This window comes from Haplochromis burtoni, unplaced genomic scaffold, assembly GCF_018398535.1.
Source record: "Haplochromis burtoni strain Fernald_Lab_line unplaced genomic scaffold, NCSU_Asbu1 Contig_76, whole genome shotgun sequence".
Classification (NCBI taxonomy): Eukaryota; Metazoa; Chordata; class Actinopteri; order Cichliformes; family Cichlidae; genus Haplochromis; species Haplochromis burtoni.
In genome coordinates this window covers 2,133,719-2,147,099 of record NW_024582437.1, presented here as the reverse complement: position 1 = coordinate 2,147,099, position 13,381 = coordinate 2,133,719, and the positions used below count along the sequence as shown (strand labels likewise).

Here is a 13,381-nt window from a genome sequence, read left to right as displayed (position 1 = left end):
CAATTTAAGTTCGCTCATGTTCAATCCAATTATGTTTGCTTCTAATCATAGCTTCATGTTAAACTCAAAGACTTAAGAAATCTTTGTTCATAGTTGATGGTCTAGTTGTCCTGGTAATGTAATTGTGTTTTGTTTCTAGTTATTGCTTTACATCACCTTTACAAATGTAGTAATTCTCAGTTCATAGTTCACGGTCTAATTTTCCTTGCAGTTTAGTGCTTTCTACAATAAAGTTGTGTTATCATGCTAACCTGTGCCTCCATGTGATTTTGTCTATTCTGACATCGGCCTTGACAGATTTGAAGGTCACAGGCAAGAGGTCAGAAACAGATGGGGCATACAATTGTTTAAAAGAGAGAACCCCATAGTTTCAGAACATATTTTCTCTGTTGAAGAATTTGGAAAAACAGCATCAAATGTTCCCTTCTGTGAGCAATTAAAAAGAAAAACCACAGGTCAAGTGCCACTTATGTACAGACCATAACTGCTGGTTTTACAGAAAATTTGAAATGATGTTAGTTGCATATGTTGTATAAAGTTATCAGCAGTCTTGGGGTATTTTATTTCCAGTTAAAAACAAGAAAATAGTTTTATTCCTTTAAGCATTTTTATTGTGGAAGACAGAAACATTGAGAAATTTGATGGGGGGGGGGGGTTAAGTGCACTTGAAGGATCATTTTTCTGCATTGCAATGTTAGTTCATTATCTACTGACTAAATTAAGATAATGACTTTAGTATTTTCACAATTTCTTATTAAAAGCAAGCAATCTCACAAGACACGTTGTAACAGAACACATACAACCAGTAGAGGGAGCTATATTACATAACATTACATTAAGCGATCAAGGGTAACAAATATTTCTTTTTCTTTTTCTTTTTTTATTGCTCTGTAGGACTGCGTGATCTCTCTCGTTCTCTGTCTTGTGGATCAACAATCAGTTTCATTGCCAGCTCATTATCTCCTGAGTCAATAACAAAATGAAAAGAAATGGAGCTGGATTTCACATTGGCTTGTGTGTGATTAGTTTATTCCCCATTTCCCTGTTGTTGTTTTTTTATATATATAATTGTCTTCAGATCATTTTAAGTTTAACTTGAAGAAATTAGGTATTTTTAGGCTCTACCTGTGTTATTGTCATTAAGCAATGTAAGCATGGCAATGAGTATATCAGCCTGGCTGACATCCCACTTGGGAAACCAAAATTCTGATAAGAATAAGAATAATCTTTTGGAAAAGGAACTCCTGAAGTAGACTGCCATTCAGCATTGCACCACTGTATGACTTTGCGTGTGGAAATGTTTTTCAGTTTAAGCAAAGACTAAACATAAGATTTAAACTAACTGACCAAATGTGAAAGTTGATCACTTACTCTTTACATTAACGTAGACAGGCGAACTTTAATTCATAATTATTTATGACTGTTTTAGTGAAAGCTAAACTGTAAACTAACCTGAGTTCAGTTAGTTTGGAGGTTCAGAGATATCTAAACAATACACCTTATTAGGAAACCTCACAGTACCAGGGAATTTTATCAGTTGGTTAAAATTGGATGTGGATGCTCTTCTTGAAAGAATCGCTATGAGAGAAACTTTAACAGAAGGAGAATAAGCAACACTGTGTATATCTTATAGTCCTGAGTTTTTGACCCAGGACTTTGAGTTTTTGTTCTGGAATTATTATTTTTTTACCAGCATTAAGTAAAGCTGTGACTTTGAGTTATGTCAGTCAGCTGAGTCCTGTATCTGGGTTCACACTCTGCCACACACTCGGTCACATGACAGTACCTTTTACTTCAATTGCTTTATCACGTTATGTGTTACTGCCACTTGAAACACCTTGAATTTCCTCAGACTTCTTTCAAAACTTAACACTGACCAAGCACAAGAAGAACATTGATGACTGTAAGAGTTAACAAGAAATTTCAAGCAAGATGGCAAAACAGGATGCGGTAATTTTTTGTTATAACAAGTTGCATGGTACATTAATGACAAGACAACAATCATTTTTCTGTCTCTGTCTCTTTAGAGCGGCTGAGAATTTCTCACAGTTTTTGAAAACTTTGAGTGGATATGAGTTGTTGGGGGTGGGGGAGCGTGAACATTTTTCTTGTAAAACACAGAGGGTCATAGCAAATACAGTTTGGGAACCACTACCTAAGGCTAAGGTAGGGAAGGTGGATGACTTACAGGCAATGGCAGAGTGTCCAGGCCCATGGGCCTAGTGTGCAGGCAGTTTGACTCCCCTGTAGCCTTGCACCAGTGGTCCCGTGCCTGCAGGAGATTTCCTTGCATGCCTAGCCGAGAGCAGATTGCTTGGGGCTTGCTTCCCCCAGTGAATCCGCCCCTGGCCCGTCTGGTCGCCCGCTCATTTCCTAGCCAGGACGCTTGGGTAATGGACACCATGCTAGCTGGGCTACACAGCGCCGTTGCAATTCAGGCCTATCTGTCTTACTCTTACAACAGGCCATTCAGATGCAGGTATGATCTGGGGACCCTGGCAACGCAGGCGAGTTCCTGGCTGCTTCCAGTCACCTAGCTTTGCTCATGAAGGAGCAGGCCTTTTCCACAAGTAGCTCCTTGGCCTCTTTCTGGGTGGTACACGGCCACCTCTGACTGACTATCTCAATCCCAGCTCTGGCAGCACAATCAGGACTGCCTAATGAGGCTGCCAGTTGAACCTACAGCAATTTTGGCCCAGGGGCAATCCAACTTCTGCAGGAATTTGGAGTAGTCACTGTGATGGTCAGGACATGTTGAGGGCCTGCTTAGGCATTCTCTTGAGTGTAATTAGGCCCAGGGCTTCCGTGACTTAACCTGCTCCCAGGCCGTGGGAATCTCAGGCCTCAGTTGGATATCTTTTGCAGATGCAGCACCCACATGCAGGGCAAAGGTGGAGGACGTGTGGCCAAGGCTCAGCTGTCCACCACCTTCCGACATTTCCATAGGCCAGGCCACCCAGCTCCCTCTCCCCCCATCACAACCATCACAACCTTCAGTTAGCAACTCCCCTCACCCTCACAGGTGACATTGACCCGAAGGACGAATGCTTCCAGATCCAGATCCAGATCTGGCAGGGGCAGTAACGTTTCTTACAGTTTTGAGTCCTCCCCTCTCTCTCGCACCCCAGATGTTCACGCCATCCTTGCTCCTATGAGGCGGCAGGACCTCAGGGTCCTGAATTACCTGGACGACTAGCTGGTCTGCGCCATGTCAGAAAAGCAGTGCCGCAACCATGTAGCGCTGCTGGTATCCCATGCTCAGCCTCTAGGGCTGCGCCTGAATCCCAAGAAGTGTAAACTGTAACTGTCTCAGATCACAGCATTTCTGGGCATGTCCCTGGACTCCATCAGAGCTTCCGCATCTCTTCCTGCTGAACGATGTCCGGTTCTCAGGGCATGCCTAGACCAGTTTGGTCTACCCTCTCGGTTAAGCTTGGGCCTGTGCCTCCACCTCATGTGCCTCATGGCTGCCACTGTGCGCCGCTGGACCAGCCTATAGGTGTCCCACCATATCAACATGTTGGAACAGGCTGTCCTCCTGATCTGTCACTCTAGCCGTATCTGCCTCAATTTCAGGGAGTCCATGTTATCATCAGGACAGAGAGTCCCTTAGAGGCTACAGTGAATGCAAACCCCTGTCCAACTCCAGTTGTCTCACTGGTTTTTAGAAGGCATTCTGCAAGCTTATGCCTCTGCAGGGATCCCAACCACCCCCCCCCGACTCACATTTTGCCAGATCATGGACATTGTGGAGGGGCATCTGCCATTTGTGCAGAAGCAACATGGTGACAGGGTTCAACCTTTACTAGGTTCTACCGCCTGAATGTGGTAGCCAGCCCCTCTTTTGGAGAACTCATGCTGGGTGCCCCTCAGCAGCAGCCTTCATCTCCACAGTCATCTCAGCATCTTGCAGGCCGACCATAAGCAGCCCGCTCTGTTGCGGTCCTCGCAAATTGTGGGACTCGTTCAGGCCAGTCTTGCATCTGGCCGACTGGTGAAGCATTCTGATCAATCCATCACCGCACAGCTGTTTTATAGGTAAGCTGTGGGGCATGGCCGGGCAGGCAGGATTATCTTAAAGAAGTATCCATGCACCATGACCAAGGGGTGTTATTCCCTGTACATATGGAATATATAATGGAGTGGCGAGATATTTAAGTTTTAAGTTAAATTTACTTTAAAGAAAATTGAAGAAATTAGGTATTGTTAGGCTGTGTTATTGTCAATAAGCAATGCCACACGGTGTATATCTCATGGTCCCAAACTTCTTTCAAAACTTAACACTGACCAAGCACAAGAAGAACATGATGACCGTAAGAGTTAACAAGAAATTTCAAGCAAGATGGCAAAACAGGATGCGGAAATTTTTCGCTATAACAAGTAGGGATGGGTATCGTTTAGGTTTTATCCGATACCGGTGCCAAATCGGTACTTTTGAAACGGTGCCGGTGCTCAAACGGTGCTCAAACCGGTGCTTAAAGAATGGAGAACACAAAATTGGTCCAAAAACCTCTCATGTTCAGCTGTTTTTTGTAAAAAGATAACAATGTTAGCCTTTTCTGCAGCTATGGGGCATATATGGTATCACTCTTGGCTGGAAGCAGTGCTTAAACAATGGAAAAAACACAAACTTTGTCCAAAAACCTCTCATGTTTAACTGTTTTCCACTTTTTCTTTGGTCATTTTAGCCTTTTTGGCCAGGGTGAAGGGAGTATCTGCCATCAAACAAGAAGACAGCCGCATGTAGCTATGATGATGTTTGCTAGTTCACCTTACATGCATTAATGTAATAACGTGGTTAGCCTACTCAACGTAAATTACACACGAACAACATTAAGCTACTCACGCAGAGAAGAACGGCTGCTGCTGCCATCAAATACGGCGCATTTCTCGGCTTTTAAAAAAAACGCTATGCGTCGCCAGGTGTTTCATCGATTTGAGGTGTTACCTCCTTTGCACAGTATCACAGTATCACGCTTAAAGCACTTGTTGCAGGCTGCTGAGTTTGCATATTTTGCTGTGAAGTACAGCCAGACTTTTGACCGCTTCGCCTTGGGCATTTTTAATCTGTAGCTCTGCTCTAAAAGAACGTACGTACCTGGCCCGCCTACTATCCTCGGAAACGTAAAATGATTGGCTAGAAGTGTATCACAGCTCAGGAAAAAAAAGCACCGAAATAAAGCACCGAAATGTGCGCTGCTTTTTGGTCTGGTTACTACCGTTTATGTCAGAACCGACACCGGTACCCATCCCTAATAACAAGTTGCATGGTACATTAATGACAAGACAACAATCGTTTTTCTGTCTCTGTCTCTTTAGAGCAGCTGAGAATTTCTCACAGTTTTTGAAAACTTTGAGTGGATATGAGTTGTTGAGGGTGATCACATACTCCCTTTTTCAAAAAGAGTGAAAAGATTTTCGCAAAGGAATAAAAACATAACAACAAAAACATGTCAGTCTGCCCCAGGGCAGCTGTGGCTACAACTGTAGCTTGCCTCCACCAGTGTATGAATGTGTGTGTGAATGGGTGGATGACTGTAAAGCGCTTTGGGGTCCCTAGGGGGGACCAGTAAAAGCGCTATACAAATACAGGCCATTTACCATTTACCATAAAAAATCAAAGGATGACAATATCCATATGAAATACATAAACCAATTTACATAAAGACTGATAAAGGATACTTTATTGGTTATTAGAATTTTGTCATAGAAAGTTAATAACAATCAGTTTTTGAAAAGGGCTAAAGGTACCTTTGGAAAAAAAAACACAAAAACAATGGCAACAAAAAGAACTATGCAGAATAGTGATAAAAAGAGCTGTATCCAAACCAGAAATATATGCAAACATTTTTTTATTGTTTTGGCAGCATCTAACTGCAGACATCAGTGACACTCATCAAGGTTGTATATTATGGTATATGAGTGCTTATAAAATATTTAAAATGTTTACAAAATAGGCTTTCTAAATTTTTGGTCATCAACTTGTTTTCATACTTGCATTTTAATGCTTGTGTCTATGTTGTGAAATTACACCGACATGCTGTACAGGAGGACAAACAAAGAGAAAGTGTACATGTTTTTATTTTCTTACTCAAAGATGACTTCAGTAATATCATACGTCACTGTTTTAACACTGTCCCCACATGTCCCACACATGTAAATCACTTCGTAGCACACTCCTGTATTGTTATTTTTCATCTCAAGAGTGAAAAATTTGGGTTTTCTGAATTTTGGTATTTTATGTCATTAATTTATGATAATTTTTACTCTTCTTTGCTTCTTTCTTAGCTCCACAGTATGAAGGCCTAGACAACTGCCTAAATCTGTGCTCATATAGAAAATCTCTACTCTGCAAGCATTACAGTAGAAATATTAAAGATTTACATACATTTATATTGTTTTTTTTATATCATCTTCACTGGTCTCAAGACTATGATGGATATAGCAATTAACTCTTTCAGTCAAATCAATATAACTGCTGCACCTGATCCAAATAGCTCTGTGTATGCTGAGTTGTTTCAGTCTCTCACCAACATCCGTATTGTTGTTTTCTCCCTGGGCTCTTGCCTTGCGTGCTCTGGAATCAAGTGGATATCTGAGTGACCACGATCAAGATGAAGAAAACAGTCAATACATTTTAGTGCCTCAACCTTGCTGTAGCTGACTTCTTCTTTGCAACATCTCTACCCCTGAGTGTGATACACCATAAATATGGTCTATATGAACACATTTGTCATGGTCTACATTCTAGTGATCAGTGTGGAAATGAATCACAGTTTAGTGCAATTTACAGTGATTTCACCAGAATGTGGAGTGGACAGGTTTTAGTTGAGATACATGGAACGCATTATGAGTTTGCATATTGAGAAGCAGCTTCAGATGCACAAAACCGGGTTGGCCATAGACTCTATTTCACATGGTCCAACTGGGAGAGTGTACTCCCAATTACTGAGTAGAGAACCAAACCTTCTGGCCTTTGGTGTAAGTTGGTGCAGGGGTTCTGTTGCGATTGGCATACCCACTGCAATCAAGGAGACAACTAGGAGAAATTAGCACATGGATGCAGTTTCCCGTTACTGAGAGAGGACTGCTCTTATATCAGAGTCTGAGGCATCCACTTCGATGATAAATTAGCAGTTAATATCAGGCTGGGACAGGACTGGAGTGGTGGCGAAACATTTCTTCAGGAGATCAAACACTGACTACGCTGAAGGATTCCACTGGAAAGAGACTAGTGATGTGCGATACCACTGATTTCCTTTCCAATCCGATACCAACTAAAATTCAGGGTGGTATCGACGATACTGATCCGATACCGATACTCTGTACAAAAACTTAATGTTTTATTGTATTTCATAATACAATATATAATTGTATTATGAAATTGTAATGAGAATATAATAATATAGCTTCATAATGATCAGGACATCAGACTACTTGTTCTCATTGCTTAATAATGCAGAATTATCATACAGAAATAAAAAACCTGAAGTTGTGCACTATTTGAGCATGTTGCCTGCCTGCAGCACTAAAGGACTCCGCGAGAGACGTCTGTCTCGCCCTGGTAGCACCTGTCCCTGTCCTCCTCTTCAGTTTGTCTCAACATAAGCTCATCATATTCTGTGACATGATTTACTCTGAGGTGTTTGACGAGGTTAGTGCTGTTGCCACCACACCTCACTGTCTTGCCACATGTATCGCAAACCGCGTCTTGACTGTTTGTGGAGGTAAAATACGTCCACACATGACTCTGTTTACGCTCAGCCATTGTTGTGAGTGCGCACGCCAGGGGCTGCGACACATTTATACAGCCGTATTTCGCACATGACTATGAAAGGCGTAAGAGGAAGTAGTTCCTTCCAATTCGAATGATATAGTTTCTTTCCACTGCGTTCCTGTTAATGAAAAACTAAAAATTTACCCCAAAGTACTAAAATATCAATATTTTAATATGAGAATCGATTCTAGAACATAAATTACTGGTATCGGAAGAATCGATATTTCAAAATCGATCCGCACACCACTAAAAGAGACTTTTGGAGAGGTTAGATGTGTTAAGAGTAAGGCCATTTTGCTGAAATCGCCGATGAAACAGCGATACAAGCTAGCAAAACTCTGGAAACATTGGAGATGCATGTGGTTAGATGGACTGGCAAGTCTACTACTACCTCACTTTTGCAGGCTCTGGTTTGAGGTTGCCTTTCTCTACTCTGTAGCACAAGAAGGAAGCTGTGTCAATGTGAAATTCATATTTTTTTCTATTTACAAAAAGTTTTTTCCCCAACAAACATTGTAACACTTCCCTGACGTGGGTTTCATGTTCTTGGGCTGATTTCAAAAAGATAAGCATGTAGACGAAGACAAAGCGATTAATGAAGTCCTGGAGGACGTTATTCACGGGGGACTGAAACACAGAGGGGACATTCGAAAGACCAAAAGGTATCACCAGATACTCAAAATGGCAAAGTTGAGGCCGGCTGAGTTCGTCTTCCTGGTGGAGGTATTCATCCACTCATCCACTTCCTTTACTCTTACCAGATGGTAAGTATTCTGCATATCCAGTTTACTGAAGATGGTTGCTCCCTGTAATAACTCAAAAGGAGATGTGAACAAATGCAATGTTTTCTACGCAGGGTCTGATGGTCTTGCCTTTCTTCTCAATGATAATAAACTGCCAGTGGAGGACAGCATTTGTGCACAACAGTAGCACTTTAGCACCAAGCGTCAATGATGTAAACACACACTTCCCCGCCATGAGTCTTAACTTAAGGCTCAGTTGGTGCGGTAGCTTGTTAACCCAGCTAGCTGAATGACAGAGTCCAAGACTTATTGAAAACACAGCGGTCCCTCACCTTTGTGGTTCATAAAAGTATGTGGTATATTTTGTGATCTAGTGAGCAATCATTGGCAATAATAAGTAATTGAATTACCTAATAGGTGGCCTAATAGGCTTGCCCCACTTCTCTCACATTGCTTCCGGTGCCTCCTCTACTGGGTACTGCTAATCTTTGAAGTAATGCACACACCTCTAGGCAAGGTAACAGCACCCTGACTGCCATTAGATAATGTAATGAAATTGTTCACTGCCCATTGTCCACTTAGTCCTGCATTTCTCTTGGTGAGTGACGGCCCCTACATTTTAAATAACTATCTGTTCTTTCTAGTTTTCCTTTTTCAAAGTAGGGTTATTATTTTTGCTTTAACAAAAAGCAAATAGAGAGAAGCAAAAAGAGAAGAGAGTCATTGTTTCCACACCTGCTGAACCCACTTTGACCCCGACTGTACATATTTTCCTGTTTAGAGGCAAAGTCACCTCCTACAATATTTTTTTAAAATTCCCCTCTCGCCTATGCGGGCAGTCTGTCCTTCAAGCTCGGCACATTGTTTTCCCATTAAGGTCTGATGTGTTTTCAAAGTGTTCCTTTAATTCTTTGAACACTGTAAAAGTTAAGACAGAAATAAATTAAGAATCAAGAGAAAGAATAAATGAGATAAATGTAAGGGCAAAAATGGCAACTTTCAGAGTAAATACAAAAGCTGACCAAGCTTGCAAAACAGGATGCTGATAACAGAGCTATACTGGTGGCACACTATATTTTAGATTTTAGACATCTTTTGCTCTCTCTCTCTCTCTCTCTCCCTCTCGCTCTCTCTCAATTTCTTTCTTTGTGGGCAGTGACGTCTTACCTCACATATATTAACCTGGCATTTTTCTGCATTGCATTCATCAACAACCAACAAGGGAGCTTCCCTAAAGGTAAATGATCTTTGATATTTTCCTTTCGTAAGTTTGTAAAATCATCACATATTTGCTATGCAGGAATAGACTGACCCTGGTATTTACATAATACAATAAGATCATTTATTAAAATTAAGCAAACAAGCACTGCTTTGATGAGAACTCTTGAAGTAATTGTTTTCTGTCATATTATAACTTGTTTCTCACACAGTGATCGTGTGTATGTTTTTCTGTCTGTTTCTAATTGTTGTAAAAAACGCTTTGCTGTATTAAGGTGTATTCAAACCAAACACGAAGGTCATTACAGTTCTCCTCATTACATAAACATAAAAAGTCTTTAATTACAACTGACGTGAAATTGCACTGGGCAACATGAACAGAGGGGAATCTGCCTTTGTGGCAAAATATTTCAACTTCTGAAAAAGGCTGCTGGTTCATGAAAATCATCATCTATGGATTTATTTTTACATATATGCACCACTCATTGAATAGATTAAAATAGCATAGTTTGAATGATCTTAAATATTTTGCTTCACAATAAGTGCTGCTTTTTAAGATTACTTCATTTAAAATCATTTAAGAGATTTTATCAAACCTTTTGTCACCAAATTTTGTTCTTTTTTTCATCCTTGTGTCTAATTGTTACATAAATCAAAGGTCAGACAAAAACACCTCCTTATTTTCCTGCACCTTTTATTGATAATTTCAGTAACTTCATGAGTTACTGTGTTAACAACAAGCATGTCCCTGTTATACCCATTACTTTGTTGTAAAACTTATTCATCTTGAGATACAATATCTTATTTTAAAAATTGCTTAAATTGATTAGTTCATCTCTTAAATTCACTTTGAAATTTCTTCATTTCCTTCTTGGCTTATCACTTGTGAAATCTAGACCTTAATCTGCCTTAACAGCTAAATCTGTTGTGTCATAACTTCAGCTCTACTCAAGCAGAAATCTAAAAGATTAGGAAAATTAAAGATTACTTTACATACATTCATACAGACCCTGATGTCTCTTTTCTGTTCTTTTTGTTTTCTTGATATTACAGGTTTCTTGATAAACAATAATGGAGATGGCCAGTCTAATCAATACAACTGCTGCACCTGATCTAAACGATTCTTGGGTTGACTTGTTTTGGTCTCTTACCACCGTGGCTGTTGTTGTTTTCTCCCTGGTCTCTCTCCTCGGTGTGCTCGGGAATGGACTGGTTATCTGGGTGACCGGGTTCAGGATGAAGAAAACTGTTAACACAGTTTGGTACCTCCACATTGCTGTGGCTGACTTCATCTATGCAGTGTTTCTAGCCCTTAGAGCAACATCCCTGGCTTTGCAGTTTCACTGGCCCTTTGGCAATTTCATGTGCAAGCTGTGCGGCACTCTAATCATTCTAAACTTGTATGCCAGTGTCTACATTATGGTGGTGATCAGTGTGGACAGATGTGTGTCTGTGGTGTGGCCTGTCTGGGCTCAGAACCACCGAAATGTACGCAGTGCAACCTATGTTAGTCTGTGTGTTTGGATGTTGGCTTTGATTGTCAACATTCAACATTATTTTTACATGGACACAAAGAAAGAAACTGAAAACACAACTTACTGCTCCAACATCGGGTTTTTTGAAAAAGCAACACCAACTGTCATTCAGACCATTGTTATCACCCACTTCCTTCTCGGATTTGCAGTCCCCTTAACTGTCATTGTCTCTTGTTATGCTGTCATCATCCATCGTCTCAGGAGAAACCACAGCCTGGCCAGCCAATCAAGTCGCCCCTTTAAAGTTATCACTTCCATTATTGTTGCCTTTTTTCTGTGCTTGGCTCCCTATTACATCATCGATCTTATTCAGCTGGTGATATTTAAGGCACCAAATGCAACATTTCACTTTGCCTTTCTAATTGTGTCGAATGTCGCCTCGAATTTGATGGTTCTTCACTGCTGCCTGAATCCACTGCTGTATGTCTTCTTAAGACAAGATTTTAAGGCTGAAGTCCGAAAATCCATCCTGAATGTGCTGGAGAGTGCCTTGAAGGAAGAGAAAAAACACTCTGCCAGTGACATGAAGTCCATGAACACCAGGCAGAGCAGAGAGAAGTCAGATTTGATTACTGAGGTATAAAGCTGTATATGAGATTAATAAACATGTTAAAACCTTTGATTGAAAAATTTGGGGGACTTTTTACCAGCTGTAAATATAACTGCAGATTACATTTTTATAAGCTTTTATAAAATTATGTGCTTATAAAATGAATCTAAAAATTAATCTAATGGAAACAGCTAATTGTTTAAATGGTGCTGTGATGGTTTATTTCTTCACTGTATTGTTTTTCCTGACTACATTAACTTTGTGCCATTATTATTATTGTTGTTGTTGTTGTTGTTGTTATGTGATTATAACAATGTTACTTCCCAGAAGAAGAACCAGTCAGCAAAATCAAAATCAGTATTACTTTTGTGTCCAGTTCACTTTGTAAAACACAAAGAATACCAGGCTTCTTACCAATATCATGCAAAAATTTATATTAGATATTAGATATTTGACCTTCCTACAGTTCAGTGTATTCATTATTATAATATAAGATCATTATATAATTATCATGATATTATGATGCCAAACAGTCTCACAGATTCTTCTTCTTCTTCTTTTGCTCTTTAAAAGTTTTTTTAACCCAATAAATAATGACAACTGTGGTCATTCTTGTAATCACTGTTCCTGTGTTGTTTTACAAATAAACTCTGATATGTGTATCAGTAGTATTTACTGAACAAATCATCAAACATTGGATAATAATAATCACTTTTAAAAATCAATAATGTAGGATTATCTAGGTGAATAAATATTATATTTATTTATCAGCCGAATTGTGAAAAAAACTTTACTTAACCGTGTGAAATAAAGTATAAACAAGTGTGTGATGCTAAATATTAAGCAGTTGGGAGATACGTAACAATGAGGTATATTTGTATTAAAGATTATTAAATTCCAACACTTGGCCTTATGTGTGAGTATAACATGGTGAATGCTGAAATCCTCCCAAGGTGGGGAATTCCCAGACTGGGAGACCGGGTGCTGATCAGACCAGCTTGACAGCAGTTTAGGTCGAAGGTCGAGCCACTTCGGTTCATGCCAGCTATTGCAAGAAGATTCCACAAACACAGTAATAACCCAAAGGGTGAAAAGATTTCCACATTGACGCTGAAGAAGACAACAATGGTGTACGACGTGCTCTGCCCTTTCAACCTACAGCTCCACTGGAATAAAAGAGTGAGAGGTGAAAGAGCGCCCTCCTCTAACAAGATTGTGCCAAGCTCCAACTCAATGGAGCACTTGTATCAGAGTTAAACAAATAAAAAAACTATGGTTTACACAGGTTCAGTTGCAGGCACTATCCCCTCATAGCAGGTTAGGGGCAGTGTTGAGCTTTTGTTACCTAGTGGCTACACAAGCCAGGAAGTACCAACGACAGGATTTGGTGTGTGGTAGTAACAGGTAAATGAACTTTTTTTTAAATTATTTGAATATATATGATTGTTTGTGTATAGATACACAAACCGCAATACAGTAGCTATGTCACTAGTGATCACCTAGCACATCATTATATACCAGCTAGCCCAGCGTCACTGACCCTACAAAAGTCACTGCT

General features: G+C 40.2%; 1 protein-coding gene across 1 annotated transcript; it reads left to right on the top strand.

Moving 5' to 3' along the window:
* The first annotated feature begins 9,188 nt into the window (after positions 1-9,188).
* Positions 9,189-12,563, top strand: LOC102303955 (chemokine-like receptor 1). Its single transcript, XM_042221901.1, has one exon. The coding sequence runs from the start codon at positions 10,810-10,812 to the stop codon at positions 11,854-11,856; it is 1,047 nt and encodes a 348-aa protein (XP_042077835.1). The 5' UTR covers positions 9,189-10,809; the 3' UTR covers positions 11,857-12,563.
* The last annotated feature ends 818 nt before the right edge of the window (positions 12,564-13,381 follow it).

Bases quoted from the DNA above. Each gene is read 5' to 3' on its own strand.
- LOC102303955 (XM_042221901.1), top strand. From the start codon at position 10,810: ATGGAGATGGCCAGTCTAATCAATACAACTGCTGCACCTGATCTAAAC.